This window comes from Rhamphochromis longiceps, linkage group LG16 (genome assembly GCF_057381845.1).
Source record: "Rhamphochromis longiceps isolate RC_006_pf linkage group LG16, R_longiceps_female_GT1.1, whole genome shotgun sequence".
Lineage (NCBI taxonomy): Eukaryota > Metazoa > Chordata > Actinopteri > Cichliformes > Cichlidae > Rhamphochromis > Rhamphochromis longiceps.
Window position 1 is genome coordinate 8,183,590 of NC_140572.1, and position 27,915 is coordinate 8,211,504.

At 40.4% G+C, this 27,915-nt stretch overlaps 1 protein-coding gene across 2 annotated transcripts in view; it reads right to left on the bottom strand.

Annotated features, from left to right (window-relative positions):
- xpo4 (exportin 4) overlaps positions 1-27,915 on the bottom strand; it is a 60,800-nt gene that overhangs the window by 10,873 nt on the left and 22,012 nt on the right. For both annotated transcript variants that reach the window (XM_085383812.1, XM_085383813.1), the window contains 7 exons: positions 20,877-20,989; positions 9,981-10,138; positions 3,155-3,329; positions 2,855-3,031; positions 2,627-2,769; positions 2,315-2,460; positions 822-999 (listed from right to left, as the gene is read on the bottom strand). In XM_085383812.1, the coding sequence (XP_085239938.1) occupies positions 822-999; positions 2,315-2,460; positions 2,627-2,769; positions 2,855-3,031; positions 3,155-3,329; positions 9,981-10,138; positions 20,877-20,989 (1,090 nt within the window). The remainder of the gene's footprint in view (positions 1-821; positions 1,000-2,314; positions 2,461-2,626; positions 2,770-2,854; positions 3,032-3,154; positions 3,330-9,980; positions 10,139-20,876; positions 20,990-27,915) is intronic.

A 27,915-nucleotide genomic window follows, 5' to 3' on the forward strand; every position in this document is an offset into this window, starting at 1 on the left:
AGTCAAAGGAGCTTGCAAAGAAAAGCGTCTGGACTTCTTTAAGTTACTTGAAGACGTTTCACCTCTCATCCGAGAAGCTTCTTCAGTTCTAAGGTCAAATGGTGAGGTGCAAGCTCCTTTGACTACGATGACCTGGATGACTGAGAACCTTCACAGATATATTTAAAAGAGTTTGTCTGGACCGCCCAACATTAAACTATCGTATTACCACAGTACGTGTTCCTGTGTTTTTACAGCTCCACATTCAGACCTGAGTGAATGCAAAGAAACGAGCCCACCTTTAGATTTATGGGACAATAACGGTGACAAACTTTGCGTCCAACTAACTCCCGGCAGTGAGGAAACTGCACGTAGAGAGGGAGGCTTAGACTCAACACACAGTTTAATCTGTATGAGTCCAAAGATGTGATATCAGAATTATAAACCAGCAGTCAAAATGCAACAAAAAGCACAAAGCAAACAAAGATTCAACGTTTCTACAGTCTGGAGCTGCAAATTCTAACTTTTGAAAACAGCAATGAATGTGAGATTTAAGCATCTCAGCTACTCAGAAAAAATGGTTTTAACATGTGTGGGTCCCCGACTACTGGGCAACTACTTCTGCTGACATCTGAAGACACAATGACAAAACTCTCAGACAGCTGCTGGAACCTTAAACAGATTGTTGTCTGAACAGCTAAGCCAGAAGAGCAAGTAACAGCGTACCACAGCTCAACTTAAGATACTTAAATTTTTAAAAACATCTGAAAAAAAATGTGAAGGCTATGACAAAAAAAACAAAACAAAAAGCAAACAAACATGAAATAAACAGAGCGCAATACCTGATCACAGAGTCTGTGCGGTTGCAGCCCGGTATGGACGAGGCCTTTTCTCCCGGTGAGCCGAGGATCTGCAGCGTTGTATTGATATCCACCTCTGTTGAGTGTTTGATGGAGAACTCCATCACCTCTGAGGGGATCAGCGGGGTTTCACCCTGAGGATCGTCTGCTAGTAGATAACCTAAAGAGCACAGACAAGTACAGGTAGCCACGTTGAAGCCTGCTCATTTTACTATGAGGGTAAAAGTGAAGTGAAGAAAAATTAACAGTTTAAGCTCTAACTTTGGCTTTTGTTTCATTTCCAGTCTTCTATGTTTGTAACTGGAACATTTTTTGCTCTTAGACTGTTAAAGGTTGGACTGTGATATATTTGCCAGAACATTCAATTTTTTTTAAAGATGGAGTGTTTAATGAACCTTCTGATGAAATTATAACAAAAAAATAAATGATTATTTATTGTGTCAGCCCCATAGACTCCCATGTTAAATGTTCTAACTTTACCACAGAAAAAAAAAAACATGTTTACAACCTGACACAAGAATACCATTTTGGTCTTTCCAACTCATTCTTCCTTGATGCTAACAGTACAGGGAATACATTTTTATATACCCGACTTACGCTGTAGCTGCTTTAGCTAATAGGTGCACTGAAATAGGTCGCCTTATAAGGCAGTCACCTTCATTAATCAAATGACTGGGGTCTTAAAATGTGCTTATGGTGTTGGTTACGACCCTAAAGCTAAACTAAAGCTGTCAAAATGCAAGCTAAACAATTAATTCATTTAATTCAAATTAATATTATAATTAACTGCTAATTAGCAACTATTTATCAAAAATAAAATATGAAAACGGCATTGGTCATGTCAAAAACAGGCACAGCTCTACTTTCTCAGGGCTAGGGTGCTAATTGTTTGTAATAACTGAAAAGAGACAAATTTAGTGCAAAAAAAGTGTTGCATGCATGAAATACACTTACTCTGAACTCGTTTTAAAATTAGATTTGAGAGAAGAAGAAAAAAAAGGAGTCTCCTTTTGGGACACTTGTCAACCCTGCCTGAATGGTAATACAGAGAAATTCACAATAATGGCTGCAATATTTCATTAATTAAACCCACAGACTGGGTGGGGTTCTGTTCTTCTGTCCTACACATAAAGCCATTAAATGGAAAAAAGCTGCACTGGAAAAAACATTTATGAGAACTTATTAAACAGCCATATTCTTTTCTACGAGAACATCAGATGGCTTCTCATTTACTTTCTCAAAGTGTATTCAATACTATGTGTGCATGTATTATTTTTGATCTTGGGAAGTTTGCACTGAACCCCAAACACTGGGAAACTACTCTCTACTCTCAGAAACAACCACCGTGAGGTAATGCAACAGTGCTGGATTTACAGTAACTGCAGGTTCAGAGAGGAGGGGGGAAACTGTATAACCACACACAAACGCAGTATGAGTCAATCTGTTTTTCGTAATATTTCTGTCCTGCTGCTGACCTGAGACCAGTATGAGCCAGTGAATGTCCTCATATAAGTCATCCAGGACTTTACGGTCCACTGATCCAAGGTCAGACGAGGCCATAAGGTGCTGCTGGGTCCTCTGCAGCTGGCCGTGCAGTCGTGTTACTCGGTCCTCCAGCAGGCTGCAAACAGGTCAAAATGGAAATATAAAAATAGAAACACAAGCAGTGCAGCACTTAAAAAAAACTAAAAGAATACAAAAAACTAACCAGATAAAGAAACAATCACCAGATCTGTAATCTGAAAGAGGTCACACCAGGTCGAGCTGGTAAGCTGCTGTGTGTTTACCTTGTGAGCAGAGGGATACAGTGGTCAGCTGCCACACGTCCCAACATGCCAATGCTGGACAGCTGGTCTGAGAACAGCTCTCTGTCGTCTTCCTGCAGCTCGTTGATCTCTTCCTCATCGTGAGAGGAAATCCCGTTCACCGACTGAGCGTGGTTCAGGAAAAGTGTGAGATAAATAACATGTTGCCGAGTCCAGTGTTCTTCGTGTACAGTAAAGAAAAAGGCTCACCAGGTTGCGCGTGCCGTCGGGAGCTGCCAAGTGACACTGGATGTATGAGTTGAAAACTTGGATGGCTGGCTGCACGAAGCACCCGCGAGGGAAATGCTCCTCGTCCTGCACGAGCGTTAGCCACGACTCCAGCAGCTTGTCATAGGCCTCCATGTAAACCATGTCATCCTTATCCAGCTGAAATTTATTATAAATTCATTTTAAGCAAAATTGGAAGGCCTGTGAACACTTATTACCGCAAAGTGAACTCTAAAACCTTTCTCTGAGAACTGGATTCGATGAAGAGGGGTCGAAACTCACCACTTCCTCCAGGGCGGCGCTGCGTCCAAACGAGCAGGTGAGCAGCGTGAGGCAGTTGATGAAGGAGGTAAAGAGGTCGCTGGGCAGTGCCGTTAAAATACTCCGTGGGAACATGGTGATCAGATTGGAGATGATATTAGAAATGCCGACTGCCTCCGAGTCCTCGATCTCAATCCTGAGAATGAGGATAATAAACTTTATGAGCTAACAGCGCTACAAATATGCAGCAGATTCATCTTTAAAGCCATAAATCAAGGTTTACTGTATCTGCTGTGGGAATACCAGCAGAAAATAAATGAAAGTAAACGTGATGCACATTTCAAACACTTTCAAAAAGCATCTGTTTAATTTTCAGTTAAAATCAGTGCTTTGGCCCAAGGAAGGCCAGTTTCCACTCCACAGGGTGAGGCTGAGGCCGAACTGAGGGTCACTTTCCGAGTTTCCCTGCTGGTGACGGAGGTTTGGAAACACACATGAAAGTTGATCCTTAACCAAAACTCGTGGGCAACTTGACCCCTGAGCTGTTTTCCACAGATGCATCGGAGGTTATTTTTATAGTGTTTCAGCATCAAACACCACCACGCACGCACGCTGCAAGAATTCAATTTCAAAGAGCATTTTGTCATCAGATTGCACTGTGAAGCATGCCGTGACGGGACACACTGGAAATCATACTTTCCTCACATGCTGAATTCTGAAAATGAGATTTGAATGGTTTTAAATCAGTTTAAAGTGGGAAGAAAAAAGGACACGTGATAATGTCTTATTTCAAAAGGTTGTCAAAAAGGCAAAAACAAAACAGAAACAAAGGCCTTTAAAATTTTATTGTGTGTTAAGAATTTTGAAACTTATGGCTGCCCATTTATCCAACTCTGAAATATGTCCCATCTTTTATATGTGAGTTTTATGGGGGAAAAAGAAGCTCCACATGAACAACATAACTGATGAAACCAGGCTGGAACGGTTTCTCCAAAAAAAAAACAACTTCCTACTTAAAAGCAATACTTCTCTACTTAATAACAATAATATAAATAAAGGTGTTGCAAAGGGAATTTTATATACAGTATCTTTTTAAAACAACATCCTCGTGTCAATTGTGAGCATGAAGGCTTTTTTAAAACTAGCTGTACTGATGTTAAAGAGTTTTTGAAATATTCTGATAATATTTAATAATTATATCTCAACCAAATCATGTAGTGAGCAGGACATTAGACCCTCGTAAACTTTACAGTGTACAGACATGCTTGGCTTGCTACCAACGAGTGTGTTGGGCCCTTTATACCATGCTATAAGCTTTTGCTTACCCGATGTAATAAATGTCCAATTAAAGTATAATGAAAAGCCGCAGCGCCACTCCAAACCACCCTGAAGATTTCTTTTAATGTATTTGCACCTTCCTTGTGTTGCCTTTGCATTTGAGCTGACACACCTCTCCACACTCAGACCAAGTCAGAGAGTAACATTGTTAGAGAGCCTAGCCAAGGCCTCTCCGATGGACTTAAATTGCGAGCAGAACCGTTCAATCGATGTAGCTCGGCCGTCCCTCTCCACATGGTTTTCCGATGAGGCAACTGGAAAAAAGCTCCAAGAATAGGTCATTACAGTGAGTGAGAGTTGCTGAGAGGAGGAAAAAAAGAAAAAAGATAGAGACCCCTCCTCACTTGGTCACATGGTTCAACAGCGAGCATGTGTGTGCATTATGTGTCTGATCTGCACATACAAGTGCACCAATTTAATTCACATCAGAACCACAGTGACCTCACATACACCCACAATTAAATAGAAAACTTTTCTAGTATACTGTTTCAGACCCATGTATCACTTTGATGCAAAAACCCTAATTAAAAACATTACTGTGTTAAAATTCTTTTTTTTATATATGGCGACTTCTATTAATGGTTAATGCTAACATAAAGAGTGCAAGCCTGGTTACTAAAATTACCACCAAACTAAAGTATTATTCAGTATAAATATAGAATAAATGTAACTAAGTAAATGTGGGTTTTTTGTATGAATTGATTTTAAGCTTGTTTGGGCTAAAAACTAAAAAGTGATAAGCTGAAACTCAGTGAAACAAATGCTGACTAAGGTGAGTAAACCTATTCACATTGATCTTAGATTTCACGTATTCAAATATTAATCAGTGCCTTAAAAAAAACAAAGTATCTGATTGACAGACTTTGGTATTAAAGTCTTATTAAAGCGAAACACTTGTGATGCAATTTGCACAGAAACTCAAACCAGCAATTACAGTAAAAAAAAATCAAATAAACTAAAGCAAGAGTGTCGTTTTTAAAAGGAGTACAGGGCTTGGAGTGATTCCACTGTTTTGTAGCCAAAACAAGTCAAATCGAGGTCGAGGTCCAAACATATCAGATTTTTTGCCAAGACATAAAATCTTTAATTATATTCTAAAAAGACCTGGAAGAGAGGCGGAAACCTAAAAATAGGAGTAACTGGATCTCATCTATTGCCTTATTTATCCTCTTATTGTTAAAAGCAGCTGCACTCTGAACCAGACTGCACTTCATTGGAAAGAAGAGAATTAAAACAGTCCCGGCTGGCACAACGACAAACCTGAAACCCTTCCTGAAGCTCATCGACATTCTGAAGGCCGCTACAACTCAGAAATTTTTATTCTGGAAATTTCATCAACTGATAATAAAATATAAAACCTTCACTCATTTCGTTTAAAAAAAAAAGTCCAAATCTGGGTCAAAATTATTTCTCACAAAGGGCTCAGTAATAGTTTGAAATAACTTAAATTTCTCATCAATGCTCGCTACAACACGAAAACAGGTCCCATCTTCATTGAAACATTCAAGCATTTAACCTTCTCAAAGTGATTTAAATTGGGCAATCAGGCTGCAGGCATTTTTAGGGTTTTCAGAGAGAATAGGTTAGGCATCGCTGACCTAAAGGTGAAAGATCCAATGCTAAAATTCTGATGAGGCATATTACCCATAAAAACTAAACTATGCTAATTATAAAAACCTCTTGATATCTAATATTTTGAATTTTCCTAGAGAACAGCTAGAGTACTTGAAATTTACTAGAGAAATATCCTATTAAAACATTTATTACCATATCCTATTCACATTTAAGAACAAACATAAGTCAAGAATATTTGAATTTATAGGACTCTCACAGCTTAATCACATGTGTCCTTTAATAGTTGTGGAAATTCATTCTTCCACTTGACAGTTTTTCTTTTCATTATAACATTATAATATAATTTTTTTTAAGTGCCATCAGTTTTACAAAGTGAATCTGTTAAGAAAATCCAATTAGAAATCATCAAAACACTGTTTTAGAAAAAGGTTTGACTGGAAACATTTTTTCTAAATGCTGCAGTTTATAGATAGTTTTCATTAAAAACAGTCTGATTAAAGTGGAAGGTTGAAATCCAAGGTTAATCCAGCCAGGATGCTAACTAAGCGAGAAAAAGATGAATCAGTAGTTGAATTATCTGCAGCGATCGTTGGGTTTATCAGTTTGTTGCAGAGAAGATGAAGATAAGAACTACGTGTGAAGGCCACTGTTGTAGGTGAAGGATACATATTTGATCATTTTTGTTCATATAATCTCTAATGAAAAGTATACGAACTGATCCAAAACATAAGAAGTAATCAGGAGTTTGGTAAGATCCAGCACCTGTGTTACGCACTCAGCAGTGTGTAACACCGGCTCTCCTACACTACAGATCCACTGAAACAATCTGTCCATCAACTAAAAATGTATTTTTTCTAGAAAAAAGAAAATGACTTCAAGGTTGTTCCAGTGTGCGGATTTTCTCGTTTGCATTTTGAATCATAATCAATTAGGCAAACAAGGAATTTGAAGAGAACACCTTGGACTTAATGTTTTGGTTCTCTGTCATTTTATAGACTGATTACATTAATATAAACTGAAGAAGTAAAAACAACAAAACAACTATTTATACTGGGACAAGGCTCAGACCGCCACTGGTTTCAGCCTGAAACCCAGCTTCAGCTTCTTAACCAGTAACTCTTGTCCCACCCTGCTGCTAAAAGATGGAGAAGTAACCTCTTTCAGTGCATCCTTCCCAATCCCAAAACACACTGATTGGCTGAACCCAGATGCAGAGACAATCAATAGCCTCGCAATATTCACCACAAGATCACAAGCTCTACACCTTCACAGGAGCACTGCTAACAAGCAGGTTCCAAAACAGGAACCCCAGACAGAGGAAGTGCTTTGGTTTCCACACACCTGCCAGCACAATTCATTGTGACAGCTGAATAGAGTCAGCCAAGGAATACAGCATAAATTAGAATATGCTTGCATATACATTGGTCTCCGCTTGGAGATTAAAGAGGGCTTTTTTTGTTAGATGTGGTCTTATCCAAAGGTAGACATACACACTCGCAGGTTACTCTGGTAATAAATCCTTGAAACCAGACTCCCAGATTATTTTGTTAGAGAATGTCACAAGGCAAGCGCTGCATTACCTCTGACTGGAAGCTCTGGTTACGGAGTCATGACTCAACCAAAATTACAACCCTATAGGATGTGGCTGGAAACATCTGTAGTAAAAAGGCTGAAAAAATGTGAAGCACTGAGGCAAGCACTGGCTTCGAGCTGAGCTCCAGGAATGAAAAACATGTATAGACTGCACTGATAATAAGCTGAACGCTGGAACACTCAGTTTAGTCTAGTGGAAGCTGCGCAATATTCTGGTGCATCTCTTTCTTTACAACTAATGAAGACACAGTACTTCTGACAACAGAGCAAATGCTACCTCCAGCTTTCACATTAGCAAGCAATAGTAAAGACATTTCGATTATAGAATAAGATGCTCGACTGTGGCTGACCAAAAACCTTAAAACAAAAGCTGCGTTATCTCACCTCTACACTATGGAAAGTTAATACTAACATTCATATCATAAAATTTGATTGAAAAATGTGCTATTAAAAAATAAAATCAGGCTTATTTTCCTTTTTACATGATGTATCCTTTTCGTTTTAGTCCTCTGTTCATATTTTGACTTCACGCTCTCATGTTGATGGGTTGGATCGGTTAATTTAATTTAAAAATACAGATAAAGCAGGCAATCTGATTGAAACGATGTGCAAAATCACTCAAAATAGTCGCATTTACTACATATAAAACATCCACGACAGCAGACGTATCTTCTTACAGTTCATATGGTCTGTTGTGATTTACATAAACCCTTTTGTTTGCTTGTACTTAGTAAGAATCAGGTTTTTCAAATAAAAACAAAAGGTTTTAAACTGTAGGGAGAGAGATGCTAAAAGGGTTTCAACACGAGCTGCCCAGCTGGAATAGGCAAGCAAACCACATCAGTTTTATTACAGGGTCAGGCAGTTCTGTATTAGATTAGAGGAAGACTATAAAACTGATACAAAAAACACACCCATACCCAGTATTTTCCAGTGTTCGAGAGCTCGCTAATGTCAGTTTTTGTCTTCTTTGGTTAAAAACGTGTCTCCGTGAGAAGAATAAAGGGATAATTTAATCCACTTCGACGTAAATTTAGTTTAAGAGGAATCTGAGAAACATAAGTTACTAGTTTGCTGCATTTGTCACTGAACTGGAAGCCAGTTTCCTGCAGAGCGCGCAGATGCTACAATCAGAGGCTGTTAAAACAGAGACTCAACAAGCAATTACTTCCTGTAAATAAAGCACAAATGGTACAGTATGAGTCACGCTTCTGCTGACGTTGGCCTCCATCACTTGTTGAGTCTCTAAATTTAAGAAACATGACAACCTTGAGATACTGGGGGGAGATAAACAGCTTTTGAGGCTGTCACCAAGGATAATGTAACCACAACAGTGCTTGCTGCTACTGTTTTGTGCATAATGTGCTGTATTCAGCCGAAATGAACGCATTTTAGATGGAGTATTAAAATTAAATCTGCAGAGTTTCAGCCTTTGTAACACAATGCTCTTCCCAGTTCTCTCCTGGTTTATCTGCTTAACCATCTGTGTGACTGATGTAGATAAAGGTAAATAGCTTTTACACTGTAGACACAGACAGGAGCAAGACAAAGATCAATTGTAAACTCAGTAATTCACCCTTAGATGATTTGAATGCTTTTAATGTGTGTTAATGTTAATGCGTTTTTTTTAAGTTTACATATTTTTGGAAATGCACGTGCACAATAGGAATTATTTAATAAAAGGAAACATTTATTTAGTGCAGCTCGTGGTCAGTGTGTATTAACCTTGCGATCTATGGGGAAGCTACTTTAACATGGAGCCTACAGCACAAAACTTACTTGTTATTGATAACAACGCTCTGTGCTTAAAATTTAATGCGGAAAGAGTGGTCACCATAGAGACTGGCCCAACTTAATGTGGTTTACATTCAGCAGCCTGCAGCACCTGATTAGCAAGTTAGAGTGCATAATTGAAAAGAGTGCATACTTTGCAAAATCTAATGTGTTTTAAATGGCAAAGCTAACATGCTCATCTAGGTACAATAATCACCATGTGGAGCAGATTAGCGAGCATGCAAGCTAACCCTTTCTGAATAACCAAAACAAAATGCAAAGCACAGATAAGGCTGATGGCACTGGCAGGAAATTCTGACCTTTACTTGGCTTGCTATCATATTGTGGTTTATAACTTAAATCCTTCACAAATCAATGACATTCAACTGACCGTCGGACATTACGATTCTGCTAACATGGCTAAAACATCAATGTTTCTCAATAACAAGAATTCAATTTGGTATCTACTTTTGATACATTTCTCCATACCTGTGCCAAAATTCGACTTCAATACCTCAACACAAGCACATAAACGAAGACTACTGCAGTAACTATTATAGTCACTCACCCATTGATCATACTGAGCAGCCCCTCCATCAGGTGGGCCAGGTAAGAGATCTGGGCGTTCTCATCTGGGAATACAGGCCCGTGCATGGAGGCCAGCTGGGCCAGGCACTGAAGGGAATCCTGGGCCATGTCAGAGTCCTCTCGAATCTTCCTGTGTACCTGAACAAGAGGAGAATTTCTTTTTATCATTGTTTTTAAAGTAGAAAAGCAGAGCCTTCGCATAAAAAGGACAGAACCTCTACAATAATCAGTCCACAATGAAGCAGTGAGTGCTCTGGATAATGAAGTACTCCTGTACAGCAAACGTACGGAAAACTGCTGAACACCGTCTGTCAGCTTTAACAATTTAGTGAAGAAGAAAAGATGATCTTTTTCATCAGTCTTCATCAGCCAAAAGGAAACAAAAGTTTCTTTTGGACTACACATGATCAAATATTAATATAACCTAGAGAACAACAATCTTGAGCAGCGCTTGAACACACTTGACCTGCCCATATGGAAAAGAAATAGAAAAAAACTTATAAAAGCCTTGCATCAGATGTGGACTACTTCGTATAGTGACTCATAGAAGGCTTATATGATTTACTCATGAAAGTGGCCACTTTCATATATTGTTTTAGGAAGTGTCCAAAACATACAAGTTTCATTTATATAATTTTCTAGGGATCTTATATCTGTTTTCACTCTTGTATGCTTTTCATACAAGTTTCACACAAGACAGATACAAACTTTATAAGATTTATATAAATCTTTTCAAAAATGGGTGGGCTCGGCAAAACCTATTAGTCTTATTTTCTCTTTCTTTTAACTTAGGAATGGTATTCCAGTTATTCAAAAGTCATTGCAAATTACTGTGAAATTATTTGTCACCTAAATTTCAACAATATTATTTATTAAAATTATTATTATTATGTTCATCGTCAGACCTTTCTGGCAGGTTCAAGAACAAAAGCCCACGATAAGTGTCTGACCAGTAAAATGTAGTCTGTTCCTAATAACAAACATGACCAACCATCCCAGGCGAGATTGTTGTGGCACAACCAAGTGACCTGTAAATATACTGACCTGTAATATTTTCATAAAAGACAAGCAGCACGCAGCATTCATGAATACTTAGACCGACCGTTCACATCCTCTATGGACCATTTTCTTAGATATTTTTTAATGACAGCGCTATTGACAATATGTCTTACTCATCAGAAGTTTAATGATAATGATTTCTGAAATAATATCTAATCAATGTGTGACTGTTATGTCATAATTAAACACTGCCCGTGGCATTCTGCATTTTAATAAGTTTTTATTCTTAAAATTAAACTGCAATGTAACAAACACCACTTTGAAATAGAAATGTCTCAGGTCAAGAATAAAAAGGTGAACCTGCCTCATCCTCCTGTCCCCAAAAGCGAAAAAAAAAACAAAACCCATACCAGCTGATAACCTGCAGGATTTATACTCACTGGTGTAATCCCACTACACAGCACACTGAAGCGTCGTGAAATGGCGAATTGATTGTGATCTGTCACTGTGACCCAGGTCTCAAACAAACAATGGCTGAGCAGCCTCAATCAAAATAGAAGAGGAAGAAACAGACTCCTGATGGGGGAGAAAAACAACGAAAACTAAACTGGATGATTCCGTCTCAGTTGCGAGCTTCCATTCAGTTGTGGGATTCGAGGGTTGGTTTGTTGTTTAAGGTCACACTTCAGCAAGAGAAAAAGCATTATTGGATTTGACTGTGCATGCAGACAGGCAAGTGTATGGCAAAGCAGCAGCAGTAAAAGCTCTGAAAGTCATCACAGCCTCTCAGCAACATGTGTTTCCACTATGTGCACGTCTGGAGCTCAAATTCCTTCTTCCTGTGCGCTGTGGCTCTCTTCTCAGCCGGTCCGGGCTCTTTTCCTTTTTCTTCTCCGGTCTCCTCAACTGTCATCCTCTTAAATCCAGAGAGAGTGCTCCTTCATCAACTCCACACTCTTAAACCAACACATGGCCCCATCGCTGAGGCAATCAAACTTTCAACCTCCCTCTCTCCTTTTGCTGGTGCTTCCTCCTCCTCCCCTCAAATGTTCTCCCCTTCTTGCTTCCCCCCTAAATTCTTTATCGCCCCTTCTCCCCGCTCCTCCTCTCTTCTCTTCCCTACAGCTGTGGTGTCCGTTTTGTCGTAAGCCGCGCTGCTGGGAAGAGATCTCAGATGCTAACGTAGCATAACGTTAGTCCTCTCCGTCGCTGCCCTCTTCCAGAGCATGAAGTCATCCTCTGGAAGAGCTCAGCGAGAGGACAGGGGAGGAGGCGAGAGGGGCAACTGGTGAGTGAGCGAGAGAGAAAGAGGGAGGGGTGTAAGAGGCAGACCCAAGCGAGACCCAAGGACTGAACAGCGCGAGCTCTGAAAAAGCAGCTGCACCAGCGAGTGAACCATGCGATGTCAGTAATGTCAGTCGCCTCGACTCTGACTATAAGTAGAGATACTCAGCGAGCACGTGCGAGTGAGTGTGTCCGGGGGGAGTGGATGAAAGCAAGGAGAGCTTTCTGGCACAGGTGATTTTCTTTATTTTGAGGAATATAAAAAACACCCCTTATCAGTATATTAGGGATAGCTCGCTATTTAAACGAATCTTAGCCAGTTTAATAAAAACTCTATTCCAAAACAAAAGATCTTCTTTCAAAAGGTTGTAAAGTTCAGTTTGTTCACATCATTTTAAATGGGAACAGGCTATATAATAAACTGATAATCAACCTCCATCCTCCTGAATTTCTGTGGATCCAGCATTTGGCATCTTCTGTTAGTGAGTTCTCATTCCAATTTAATAAGCTCCAAGGCTACGAGAATCTGTTATTGAAGCATCGCATCCCTCCTTGCTCCGTCTTTGTCCTTTAACTTCAAATCGTGTTTAAAAGAAAATGAAAACATTCCAGGGAGGTAAACCGGGCAAACGAAGCAGAGATAAGCAAAGATTTGATTTGTTGTGGCCAAAATCCCCCGGCACCCCCATACTTCAATAAACTGAATTGGAATTGGCCATGATTTGGATTGTGTTAACAATCCAATTCAGGGTAACAGATTTATGGTTCACGACTCACAAATCAAACCAGAAAAAAGAAAGAAAGAAATGCGCTCCTGACACCTTTGGCCTTGAAATATGCAGATTCCTCCTCTGAAAACTGCTCTTTTGCCATTTGTCTGTAGCTGGGAACCCAGCTCTCATTGCTAATAATGGTCCCCGACATGAAAGCGGGGTCATTTTGACAAAGAACTTTGTGCCTGATGCATTTTCAGGTCTATTTTAAATTTGCAGACTGGAAGTACAAAAAGAAATTGACTTTTAAGGAGCACTAATACAGTCCAGAGGTAGACAAGGAGACGACCCTCAAGGGACTATTAGACAAATTTAAATCAGGTATCATTTTTATACTCAGCTTTAGAAAACTACTTTATGTTACGAAATGGGAGGGTGTAATATCGGCGCGCTGACAAACACTAGTAATCCTTGATTATTCCATCACAAATTAAGCACATAAAACATCTTGAACTTTGTTTGGTTGTTTTTCCAACACTCTGACGCCCAAAGAGATGCTGCTGCATGTGAAAGAGGCCATCACTACACTGAAAAACAAAATAAACCTATCTTAGCAAAAACTTTGGAGGGGCAAATCAATCTGGCAGATATCTTAAAAATTTGATGTTCACTGATCAACTCGCCAAAATAAAAAGGCCTTAAAAAAAGACCATAGAAGACAACTATAGGAGATGATTGCAAATTCACTGTTAAAATATGTTGTTATATAAAGCCTGTTGCTGATCACTAGCACGACTGGTTTCTAGATTTATCAAATATGAAATCCTGACTGCAATACTCCCTGTTGTGGAGATTATCATTGATACCCTGAAGTTCAAATGTATATACTACTACATATTTTGACAAGGCACCATACCTCGACTTTCATTAGAGCAGCTCTCATTAGATTAAACAGGATTCAAACTCCAAAACACACGCTTTTCAGTGTATATCAAAGTACCAAGCTTCAACACCTGACACTATCGTAGATAAATTATGTAGCCAGGCAGAGAAGAAAGAGTGGTAGAGTGGGGTGAGGAAGACGAGAACCAGCAAAGAGAAAAAAAATGAAAGAAAAGGACAGGTAGACAAGACGGGGAGAGGATGCAGACGAAGAGCAAAAGAACAGACAAAGAAAAGGAGTGGGAGAAAGGGAAAGGCAGGGAGAAATGAGGAATGATATTTATAGAAGGAGACAAAGCCTGGTGTCTGTTACCTCAGGGGGCTCAGAGGCTCATCTTTCTGTTTTTTCAAATCAACACAGTGCTCCCAACTTATTGTCTTCGCTCGCTCTTTTCCACCATCACTCTCTCTTCCTCCATGTCTCAGATTGGGTTACTGTCTGCCCGCAGGCCTCTGCTGCAGCCTCATTAGTCCCTGCACTCCACACTGATTGTGTTTACTGGTAAACATGTAACGCTTTAGCGCATGCAGGCTTTTTTCTAGTTGGCATGTAAACGCAATTTCATATCCCAGTAATCTACATCGTAATATAGTACATTTTATATAACTTAAGAAACAATAGACAGTAATTATAATTCGGTGCTCGTTTTCGCTACTGTTGTAAATACTGAATTAAAAAGAAAAAACGTGCACTTAAATTTGCATAATAAAACTGGCCTAGAAAACCTCTCAAATTTGATAAATGTCCCACAGCATATACTCTATCATCCTCTGATTGTGAAGGCACATGTTTGAAATGTTTGAAATAAAAATGAACTGAACTGAACTGAACTGAACTCTATCTCATTCTCAGTTCGGAATAGCTGATGCAGAGGTTTAGTAGAGAGTCATCCCGTAACCTAAATATCTAGGTACAACTGGCAAATGAGAGACTAAGGCATTTCACAATCCTAGTTACTAAACTTTTGACCTTAACAACCAGCTGGTTCTCAAAGAAATGTGTAAATTTAAATGCCTAATGGCTCTGTCAATAGGAAAAAAATTGCAAGATTGCAAATAGTTACAGTGACTAACTAGTTACCCAGAGGTTGAGTGTGCAAACCCTCAACTGCTGGGTAACGACATTCAATTGCACAGGAACTGCACAGCTCACATGGTAGGAGGCAACCATTCTCCAACCAACCACAGTCAGACTGAGACAGCTTGGTGAAGGTTTGCAAATAAGTTCCTTCTTATTTACAAATGCAGACAGTTTGACAAACTTCGGCAATCTGTGTCAATCTGCACCAATGAATGTAACTCTTATATGATGCGTCTCTTTTGCAACATGAGACTTAATTCAACTAGGTACCAACTTGTTGTATTCTGGTTATATTCAAACTCAAATCACAACAACAGTCGCCTCAAGGCACTTTATATTGTAAGGTAGACCCTACAATAATACATACAGAGAAAGACCCAACAATCATGTGAGTCCCTATGAGGAAGCACTTTGGCAACAGTGGGAAGGAAAAACTCCCTTTTAACAGGAAGTAACCTCCGGCAGAACCAGGCTCAGGGAGGGGCGGGGCCATCTGCTGCAACCGGTTGGGGTGAGAGAAGGAAGACAGGATAGAAGACATGCTGTGGAAGAGATAACAAGTATGATTCAGCACGGAGAGGTCTATTAACACATAGTGAGTGAGAAAGGTGCCTGAAGAAGAAATACTCAGTGCATCATGAGAATCCCCCAGCAGCCTCCACCTATTGCATGTATATAGGTGGAGGCTATACATGGGGTCTTGCTTTCCTGAGCGTCTATGTCATTATGCAGTTAAATCCCCGATCTGCAGCAACAACATCGTTATTTGTGGAGGAACTTCAGAATTTCTGTTTCAGATCTATGAGGCAGTAGAAGTAGTTAATCAGAATTGCCAACTTGATCCAATTCCATTGCAAACAACCCAAAACCTGACTGGTTTCATCCTAACGCATCAAAGTCACAACAACAAACTGGTCTCAGTCTTTAAAGCATCCATTTCAAAGAAAACAAGATCACAAGTCGACTGCACACTGCTGCAGTAATTTTGGTTGTGCTGCCGTCCCCAGTCACCGTTTTCCCTAATGTGATTGGAGCACACAATTCACACGCTAAAATCGGCTTCATCACTGCTGCCAAACAATGTAACCTGATATCATTTCAGCTTGTTGTGAACCTGAAAAAACACAATAGGGAGCTGGGCTAGTGGTCTGCTGGTGGGTTAGTGATGCATCGGTGCCTAGAGATTCCCAGATTCCACAGAGGCTGGAAAAGATGAGATGTTACCATGCAACGTTGGAAAAACCTGAGTAATCGCTTTGTTTCTCTCGTGACTTCTTCTATTCCAACTCCAGCGTGTCACGACAACCGCGACTAACTACTGCAACTTTACCGACTGTTCTTATCAACTAGGAAATAATTCGATATTATGTAACTAGAGATTTGTGTTGGATACATGTCTCAAGTTTTGAAAGAGCAAAAGGAATATTAGATTATATGTGAGTTTGTGAGGCTGTGTGCCTGTGCTTTCATTTTTATTCCTGCGTGCGTGTCTACTCGTGATGAAATAAACCAGATGCATCTGATTTCATTGCATGAGTTATGTTAGTGCGAGGGTACATAATCACAATTTGATGCTGCTCTCTAAACACTTGGAGGCAAACTGAAACTAAAAACACAAACAGCAAACAACAAATCCATAGTTGGGGGGCCAAAAACATACGTGCCTCCGCTTGTGTGCGCGACCCTTTGTGCTGCCTTCTTTTCTGCTCTTTCTTTTTCGGTTGGAGTGGCGGGGTGCGCCGTGATCACGAGGTGCTAAAAATCGACAAAAGTGGAGTGCGTTTATTTTGAAGGAGCAATCAGTGGCGGTTTCTTCCTTTCAATCTCCAGCAGCCCATTTATCCCCAAACCTCTCTCACTGCTGAAAATTGCATCCACAATTCCCTCCCTCTAAATTGTATTTGTCTGCTCCATCTTTTTCTATCCACCAAGATTACCTCCTTCCATTCCTGCACCTCCTCTAATTTTCTCCTCGCTCTCTTTCCCATTTCCCTCATTCCTCCTACTGTTTGTATTTTCTTCCCATCTCTTGTTTCTTACCCTCTTCTCTTCATCCATCATCCCCCTTCCCTGAATCTCACAGCCATAATTGTCCCGAGCTAAAGCGAGAAAACAGATAAGTGCTTTTCTCCAAAAAACCCAAGGGGCCAGAATGACACTTGGGTGGACTGAGCGTCTTTTCAGCAGCCGAATGGCTTCGACGCGCTGCATAATTATCAAGATGACTTCTGAGATATGTGCTCGTCCTCTCAGCCAGAATGGAGATCTCAACCTCTGCTCTGGGTGGTCACTAATCATCTGCCTCCAGTATTATCTCATTGGTTTGTAGATTCATTCTAGTAATTGTCAGTGAACTTACAGACTGACTCAAGCCACTTGCTTTAATGCCTGCCTTTGACTTTTATTTAGTTAACCTGCTACTTCCAATTTATTGCTGTTCAATTTAGACCTTATTTGCATAGCTTTATAACTATTAACATTACTTTACATTACATTACTTTTGTAATTACTGACCTAAAGAACCATCCATACTCTCATAAGCTCTGTCCCCATTAAGGTCAGATTTGTTATAGTCCACATTCCAGGCAAGTCAAAGTTTAACCAGGAAGTCATTCTGTAAAGTTTAACTGATGTTTATAACACACAGTATAAACACTAATTTTTAGTTTTACCCTTTCTTTCAAGGTAAGTTTCAGCTACTGTGAAGGACTGCGGAAGTTCTTTGTGATCACCTGGCAGCTTGTGTTTCTTGCTTCCTCCTTCTATATAAACACGGGGGGAAAAAACAAGAAAAAAGAAACCGTTGACAGGAAAAAGTCCAGAGCTTTTAATTATAAAAATATTCTGGATTGCTGAGAATTAAAACATTTTTTTAAAAGACCATTTAAAAAGAAATAAATAAAATTTTAAAATACTGGCAGCTGCCGGTGCTACTCCCCTCAGCTTCCTAGTAGATGGACATATGGCATCAATTTGAAAATCCTAGGGGACATCTTTCCTGATGTATTGTGTTCACAAGATTTTAAGAAAACTTGACCTCTGACCTTGAGGTTGAGGCTAGCGAGATTCGAAGACCTATGGTATTAATTTGAAAATCGTACATCGCCTCCTTCTTGAGTTCTGGGATTCACAAGCTTGCCTGCCTGCCCACCGGAGGTGTGGTGACAATACCCCATCAGCCTTTTACAGCTTAGGGGGTAAACAAAAATAAATAAATCAACAATATGTGCGATGTCTCTGATCAACAACTAAACTTTTTTTGTCTGCATTCACAACAGCTTCTTTTTTTAAACTCACAGCACTGATAAAGAGGGCAAAGGAAGGGAGACTGACAGGCACCCACCCACAGACAGAGGGAGACTCCCAAGAGGCCCTCAATAGGATGAAGTGTGTGTGTGTGTGTGTGTGTGTGTGTGTGTTATGGTTGGGTTACTGTGGTTGTTAACAGGGGCCCCTAATCCTGGGCTGGGTTCTAATCCTGCCACTGGACTGTGACCCTGATGGCGCGTGTCTATAAGACCCCCCCTCGACACACACAGACACACTCTTTAGCCTGTTGCCACTCAGGGACACACGGCAGCTGAGACAGCAGAGTATCCCATTAAAGTGAATAAACACACCCAAACACACCTCAGATCCAAACAGAGGGTATGCACAAACATCTAGTGCACAAGCTCAAACTGTCAAACTGACATAATCCCGTAGAGACGGACGTGTGTTAGCAACACACATGAAAATGGAGACAACACAAGAAGGATGATGGTGCAACATACGCACACAGACACGCACACACCGGCAGCTGACATCTCCACAGCAGCCTTACAATAACAAACAGTTGAGCTACTAGAAATACCGCAGCGAGAGATGAAACGGGAGGTCTGACAACTGAAACCGCCGCAAAAAGCCTCCCGCAGATTCCAGCAGCAAAGAGAAGCTACGGAAAAACGACAAATATTTTTATTCGAGCCAAACGGCCGCGATCAGCCAATCAAGTCCTTGATTAGGCTGCTGTAATTTGTACAACAAACTGTGATTACATCCACTGCTTAGCGCCAATTACAGTTAATGGTGATTTCTTTGTGATCAAAGTTGTGACAATCAGAGGGAAAACTTTCTGCTGTGTAGAGAGAAAAGAAGAAGAAAAAAAAAGACTGAGACTGTCAAAGAGTGGTAATTATCAGGCAATGCAAATGAGGGCTTATGAACAAAACATGAGTGTTTCACCAGTTCAACAGCAACAAAGCTCTCCAGACACAGCAGAGGAAAATGACAGGATTGTAGTCGCAGCTGAGAAAGAATAACTCAGACCTCTGGCCAACAGGATATGCAGACATATAACCAATGAAATATCGCATTCAGAATAATTCACAAATAAATAAATTATGACATTTCATTTTTCACATCTTAACGTGAATCATTGAACAACAACAACAACAACTCAAACTCAACTATATGGTAGTAGTTCTGGCATTGTGGACAAATGCTAAATCCTGATTTTTTTTTTTTTTTTAAAAAGCCCCAAATTTTCAACTGATGGAAGCATAAAGTGCAGATGACTTGACATGAATACAAAAAAAAAGAAAAAAGCATACCATTATTAGGAGGGAGGGTCCCTTTGGTGGTCACGTTCCCTTAAGATTTTTTCATGTTCACTGGATTGAATCAAATAATTTCTGCAGATTTTTCAGTTTCTTCCTCAAAACTCGTAAACTGGATTCAAATCTAGAATATGGGGAATTCTCCTGATATAGTTAAGCTTTTGAAACCAGTGAGAGACACGATGCTGTAAAATGTTGGAAGTAGCCGCACACTGTAAAGAATAACACCCAAGATAAGCTGTGGCACCACAACAACACTGTTCTGTATTATATGCCCTAAAATATAGAGAGAGGGATCAGCCGGAGTCCAGATCACTGATGCAGATGTTAATTCTACCGTCTGTAACCTAAGCAGAAATCAACAGTCACCCATCCAGGGTTTCCCAGTTAGCCACCTCGAGGCTTGATGTGTGACCACAATTGTAAAAACTAAACAATCGAAGCCTGTCAGCTCTCGGCAGTATGTCTGCAAAAGAGCCCACAGCTTCAGTAGCGTTTAGTAGAGATGTAGAAGACAGGTGGAAGATAAAAGGAAGGAGCCACATATGGCAGCAGGCAACTGAAAGGCTGTACAGTGAAGCAGTATCTGGTAACTGGCTGCCAGTGAGCATAGATGGATGCTGGAAGGAAGAAGAGCTGACCAGTTTGTTCCAATCCTCTCATCCGCACTGTGTGCTCAGCCAGCGTGGGCCGTCTCTTAAAACACACGGAACAAAAATACACATTTACTTCACCGGGCGGTCCTCTGGACATTAACACAATAACACGACCCCACGGCAAAGCACTCATAAATCTACTTAATGGTGCATTCAATAAACCCACAAAGCTAGTGCAAACTTAAGATGTGCCAAACGAGGCGGTCAAATGAAATCCTTCTGCCCCACATGAAAAGACGAGTTCTCTCTCTTTGCTTATAATAAATAAACCGCCTGTCAGGAGAGGAAAGGAGGAGACAAGAACAACACAATAAAGAGACAAAATGACTTTGTTTTGGATAAAAACTTTGGGGAAAAGAAATCTTCTGGTGTAGTGGTGATTCTGGTGGAGGCAACCATTGCTATACAAGTTTCATCAGAAGCTACTGTAACAACTTCATGCATGCGAAAGTGTGCAGAGGAACTCATGATACTTCACATCAGGGTTTAAGGTTCAAATTCAGCATCAAACACTTCAAAATAAATTAAAATAAAATACAACTTTGAGAAGCTGGTAGAGCTCTGAGAAGAAAAACAGAGATCCAGCATGGACGGGATACTCACAGTGAAGAAGAGGTCCATGACACGTGTGTCCAATAGCGCTTCCCTCCAGGTCTCTGTGGGCTTAAGCGTGACGTTCTGCGTGGCCTCGAACATGGCGATGTAGTGGCGCCCCAGTGAATCGCCGCCAGTTAAGGCCAGTAACAGCATGAAGAGGAGGAGGAGGAGGAGAGGGAGGAGTACCACACAAAGAGCACACTCTCAGTTGATATTCTGGTTTCGTTTGACTGGCAGCAGAAACTTGTCAATTGTTAACCAGCTCTTCCTCTCATTGACCCTGTCAATCTTTATTCCACGAGTTTTTGTTTTTTCTAATTTTCTCACCCTGCCCTCCTTGGTGGCTTTGTTTTCTTCGCTCTTCCTTCTTTCTCCTTTGTCAGCTCTTCATTTGCCACAGCTTTTACCCACACAGTAAATCTCAACTTCTTTCTCACACTTTTGCCCACTGTCCCTCTCCCTCCATCTGCTTTCTCAGACTTTCCCCGGTCTTTACCCTCTGACTTTGCCTGACACCTTCTTCCCTTCTTGTCCTCTTATTCACCCCTCTTCCTACCAGCCCTCCCTTCTTTCGCTGTTTTCTCTCTTCTGCTTCCTCAAGATCTGAAAAGCTCCAGACACACTCTCGCCGCAGCCAATCCACACTTGGCCTCTTTGTCCACTCCTCTGCAAGACGTCCTCGAGACTCCTTACTGCCCTGAAACACTCCCCCTCCCTCCTCAGCCAATCACTTTGTCCCTCCTTCGGACTGCTTCCCAGTCCTGAAACCAAGGCCCCCCTCATACTTCTATCACACTCTGTCCTCTCATGTCAATCAACACTCTTTTCCCTCATGAACATTTTTAAATTGTACTCCTTGGTCCTAACATGACACTTTCTCTCTCCTTGTCCGCACAACCCGACCTTCTCATTTGAAACCATCATCTTAAACCCACAATCACTCTCTGTTCTGAAGGCTATAAAAACATTTTCATCTTAATGTCCCTCATCTCCTTTCTCCCAAACAAATCTGTTTTCCACGCTCTCACAACACACAGTCTCCTTATTTAAGACTTTCTCTGCACCCACAAGCTTTTCACAAACCCACAACACACACACACTCTCCCTGTCCTTATTCTAAAACGCTAAAGACACATCCACAACAAGCTTTTTATTTTCTCCTTAGCTCATCAAGAACAATCCTTTTTACTACTTCCCTTCCCTAGGCCAACCGGGGCTTTTCTCTCTCCTTAACCAAGCACCTCACAAAAACCCACAACACTTTGCACTCATCAGACAATTTGTCTTGCTTTATTAACCACCATCAAGAACCACTTCTTTGTTCCTTATCCCCCCAAAAATAATAAATTTGTCTCCTACTGTAAAATACATTTTCACCACAAATCAAACAACAAGTAGGTTCCTTCTGTTTTCTGTCCTCCTGGCTTTTGGAAGTGCAAACAATCTCTTACCTCACTAGAGAACAATCCATCAAACCTCTCTCTTCATGGCCTCTCTGCAATCCTCCCTCCAACGCCGGCCTCGTCAAAACAAACTCCCACAGGAGACTCAATAAACCTGAGATTATCTGTATATATCAACAGCTTCACAGCTTCAGTTGACGCTTTTCATTATGAATTAATTTACTGAATATTTTTCTAACACATTCTCTCATAACCTGCTTAAAGCGCATGGACAGATGGATTTTTCTGACAGAAAACAAAAGACACTATCCCAAACCAAAGGATGACATCAAATATTTTGTTTGCCAGAGGAACGGTTTAAGGCCCGACCAGAATCAGCTACAACTGAGGAGAACCATCGGCTTTCATGTGTGAAAAATTTATTTCCATAGTTGCTACCAACTGCTAAATCCCAAGTTAAACCCAAAGGCTAAACTGGCCTATCCATCCATTTTCCTAACTGCTTATCAAATTCAGGGTCATTGAGGGCAGGAGCCTATGTCAGCTTTTACGGGGTAGGGGGGTGGACACACCCTGCACAGGTCACTAGACCTAACACAGAGAGTCAGACAAGCAATCACACTTACATTCAAGTGCACAGCCAACTTTGAATCATCAGTTAACCCAACATGCAAGTATTTGGACTGTTGGGTTATACAGGAGAACCTGCGCAGGCACAGGCAGGACGCGCTAACTGCACACCCAAAGCTGCACCCTCCCCTCACATGAAACTCAGGGACACACAGGGTGGAGAGAAAAAAAAAACCCAACGAAAAAATAACTTAAAAACAAACAAACAAAACAAAACAAGATTAAAAAAGAAAAGAAAAAAAAAAGCACACCGATCCATATCACTACCCTGCGGCTCAGTGACAGCACAAGGAAACTTCCATAGGAATGTTTGATCAAAGCCAAACGGCGACAGAGGCTGGCAAGGTCACGCATTCCTGCCACACCAGTCGACAGTCACTCCCCGTGCACACACCCCACCACAACACACCACACCACACTTCTCGGCACAGAAGTTGGCACCTGTTTAAGGGCCTGTGGGATTGTGTGTGTGTCCGTCCATCCAATGATTGGCTTTCAGGCTACTTTAAAAATAGTCGTGGCGAGGCACAGGACCTCTAACTGAACCTTAGGGGGAATGAGAAAGAGGTCAGATAAGTAGTGAGTGTTCCTCAATAACTAACAAACAACTGGAGTTAACCATTTCATTCTGATTAAACACTTTCCTTTCACGATTAGTTCCTCTGAAAGCCCCTCTTAACTTGATTTTAAACACTCTTTTTTTTGTCTAGCTTAAATGTCAGTTGTCATGTTGGCTTTATAAAACTAACCAAGGTTGTTGCCTTTTAACGTTCCTGTCATGTTCTAAATCAAATTCCTGTTTGTCAATCATCAGTGAAAAAGCCCAGGAGAAAAAAATATATATTTATGAGGCCAGAGACAAAAGAGAGAAGCAGGTTAACGCGTGGTCCTAATGCAAGTGCGGCTAACTTGCGACACGCAACTAGACGCAGTCTCCACAGGGAGGGACCACCTCTGTGATAAAGGTCGTACAAACACTCCTAAAGATCAAATGACTGAGACTAAACTCACAAAACCTCAGGAATGATAACTACACAGCTACTTCAGACATTTCATGCAGATGGACAGAGCAGTGATGCAGTCTGACAGGCAGAATTACAGTAAAACTGGAAGAAATGTAACTGGTTTGAACCCTCCACTGTATTGGATTAAGAGCAGATTATAAACACTAGTGCTCAGGAATACATGTTATCTTTACAACTTCCAAGCAGATGACTGAAAATAACTTGGAAGCAACTTTCTAGGAAAAAGATAACATAATATAGCCAAGTGCAGCATGCTTATTAACACGTTTTATACCTGTGCAATGTCCTTGTAACGAAATGGAATTTTAATTATTTTATTTGAAAGTAAATATTTAAGGGCAGGCCTGCTAAAATAAGTCAGGTTCTTACAAGACCATATTATGGAGTGGAAACATTTTCTCCTCCTACATCTTTATTTAACAGTCGCCATGTTGCTGTGCACCATGTTCTTTTATTCAACTCTTCTTTTATTTTACCAATATTAATGCGATAAGGACTGTTTTCCTTTAACTTACAAGAAAAAAAATACATGCCATCACTATTATAGGCAATCACGACCTTACAATCACTGAGTCTGACTTAATTTTTTTTCCTTTTACAATCATTGTTCAAACGGAGTCTCTCCTCTCTTGTAAAATACCTGGAAGTTAGGTAAAGTTAAAAGACTCCACTACTCGACTACTTGCAATGTAAGACGGGGAAATATTGCTTGTTTAACCACAAAATTACCAAGAAATTACGCAGTACTTAAAATTACTTGCAGAATAATTTGTCACCCTTCCTGTAAAACACCTGAAATTAAGTAGCACTAAAATGACTCGCGTTACCTAAAATTACTAACACGTTACCTAAATTACAGCATAATTCTTTCTTTGTTTCCTGTAAAAACATTACTTGTTAACCCCTTATTGCACTTTACCTACCTTTAAGTATTTGTAGGTGAATATAATATAATCCCTTCATTGGCTTCCTGTTAAATCCAGAATTTAATTCAAAATCCTGCTCCTCACATACAAGGTCTTAAATAATCAGGCCCCATCTTATCTCAATGACCTTGTAGTACCATATCACCCTATTAGAGCACTTCGCTCTTGCTCTGCAGGCCTACTTGTTGTTCCTAGAGTATTTAAAAGTAGAATGGGAGGCAGAGCCTTCAGTTTTCAGGCCCCTCTTCTGTGGAACCAGCTTCCAGTTTGGATTCAGGAGACAGACACTATCTCTACTTTCAAGATTAGGCTTAAAACTTTCCTTTTTGCTAAAGCATATAGTTAGGGCTGGACCAGGTGACCCTGAATCCTCCCTTAGTTATGCTGCAATAGACGTAGGCTGCCGGGGGATTCCCATGATGCATTGAGTTTTTCCTTTCCAGTCACCTTTCTCACTCACTATGTATTAACAGACCTCTCTGCATTGAATCATATCTGTTATTAACCTCTGTCTCTCTTCCACAGCATGTCTTTATCCTGTCTTCCTTCTCTCACCCCAACCAATCACAGCAGATGGCCCCGCCCCTCCCTGAGCCTGGTTCTGCCGGAGGTTTCTTCCTGTTAAAAGGGAGTTTTTCCTTCCCACTGTCGCCAAAGTGCTTGCTCATAGGGGGTCATATGATTGTTGGGTTTTTCTCTGTATCTATGAAGCGCCTTGAGGCGACTTATGTTGTGATTTGGCGCTATATAAATAAAACTGAATTGAATTGAATTATAATGACATTACATTTTTTATATATTTGTAATAACTAATGTAATTTATGACCGTTAAGCACTGGCTATTAGTATGGCATGGCTCGTGCATGTTCTCTGGGTTTACTTATAGATGTGGTACACCCAATATGTCCTTTGTGAAAAAGAAACTACGGACAATTTTTTATTTCCTCACTTAAATACGATTAAAACATTTATGTACTTTTCTAAAGCAGTTACATGACTTAAAAGTTACAGTTTGAATACCCACTTCTCACTAACTGTTCACGCACTTCACGTTCACTGCTTATAAACAGAGGAGCTTGCTGAGCTGACGAGTGAATTTACAATTTCAACAGCTCTTTTAAAAACAAGAGGGGAAAAAAAAAAAAAAAAAAAAAAAAGATGGTGTGGTTGAGTGTGCGTTTGTGTGCGTGTGTGTAGCGTACGTGCCTCCAGGATGAGTAATATACATGGAGTGACTAGGACATGTGGCTGTGGTTTGGTGGGTTTTTAAAAGACATCACCTGCTACTATATGAACTGTTCCAGCAGGTTCAGGAATAACCAGAGTGACACGTCAGTTTTCCCACTGCAGAGATAAGATGTACTGACAGACGCACGCACACACACAGTAAACCACTGACCACAAGAGTTTAAATCAAATACAAATGAAGAGATTTGAACACCCAGAGCTCTCACATGTAGCTTCCAAAACTGCCATCATACAGACATTCAAACCAACTTTGTAACACCTTCATTAACTCCAGCCAACAAAGAAACACTAATAAATCAGAAACAGCTGGCTGTTCAGCACTCATGGATGCACACTACCTCAGCCCAGGTATTGTGCATCAAAGCAGCGCTCCCCTCTTCGAAACGTGAGGGAACACAGCTGCAGTTAAAAACCATCCTCTTTCGCTTCGTGAGCTATAATTCAATGCACACTGCTGAGCAAAAAAGCAACCGCACGACTCAAACGGAGCAAATGTGGGCAGATTCCTTTCATGGCGTACTGAGCAGCTGAATTATGTGCACCACAAGTCCAAACAACACAATATTTCAACGCCAAATCTGGTTTGATGATTTTGTTACCACATGCTACTCAAAGTGAACAAACTATAAATTTAATAATATGAACACTAATGGTACGTTGTCAGCTCCTTTACAGATTTCTAGAATAAAAAAAACAAGCGTTAACAGACCGAGGGTCTATTTACATTTACCAATATTTCAACAGTAGCCAAGGACAAATCTGACTTCATCATTCTAGATAAGAAGTTAAAGTATCAGAAAAGTTATTACATTTTGTTTTGTGTCATTTCTTGCTGTGCCTCCATGAAAGCCTAAACAATGTTTTTAAATAACACTGTTGGCAACTAATGCTAAAACTAAACTCTTCTTATATGAAATTGGTGGGATCCTGAATTTTATGAACAATCTTTAAGATGTTTCAGGTTGTAACACAATAGTGAACTCTTGTAGGGGGACGCAAAAAAGGACGATGCCAGTGAGTTTTGTTTTGTCTTCTTTTTTTTTTTAAATGCAAATAGCTAAACCAGTCAATAACATGGCAGCAATTCATTGCGTAAGTACACAGACATGGTCAAGACAACCAACTGGAGTTCAAAGTGAGCAGCAGAACGGTGAAGAAAGGTATTTTAAGTGACTTTGAATGTGGCACGGTTGTTTGTGCCAGTCGGGTTGGTCTGAGTTTTTCTGAAATTGTTGATCTGCTGGGATTTTCCCACACAACCATCTGAGTGTTTACAGAGAATTGTATGAAAAGGGAAAAATATTCAGTCAGCAGCAGTTCTCAAGCCGATAGAAAGACTTGAGAACTACAGAAAACCACAGCAGGTGCCACTCCTGTCAGCTAAGAACAGGAAAGTAAGGCTACAGACCACACTGGCTCACCAAAATCAGACAACAGAAGACTGGAAAAACGCTGCCTGCTCTGATGAGTCTCGATTTCTGTTGTAACATTCAAATGGTAGGGTCAGAATCTGGTGTAAACAACATGAAAGCATGGATCTATCCTGCCTTGTATTAATGGGTCAAGGTGCTTGTGGTGGTGTAATTGTGTGGGGGATTTTTCTTGGAGCACTTTGGATCCCTTAGCACCAACTGAGCATTGCTTAAAAACCACAGCACACCAGAGTACTGTTGCTGACCATGACCCTCCCTTTATAACCATAGTGTACACATCTTCTGATGGCTGCTTCTGATAGAATAATGTGCCATGTCACAAAGCTCAAAGCATCTTAAACTGTTTTCCTAAACATGACAATGGAGCTGATTGTACTCAA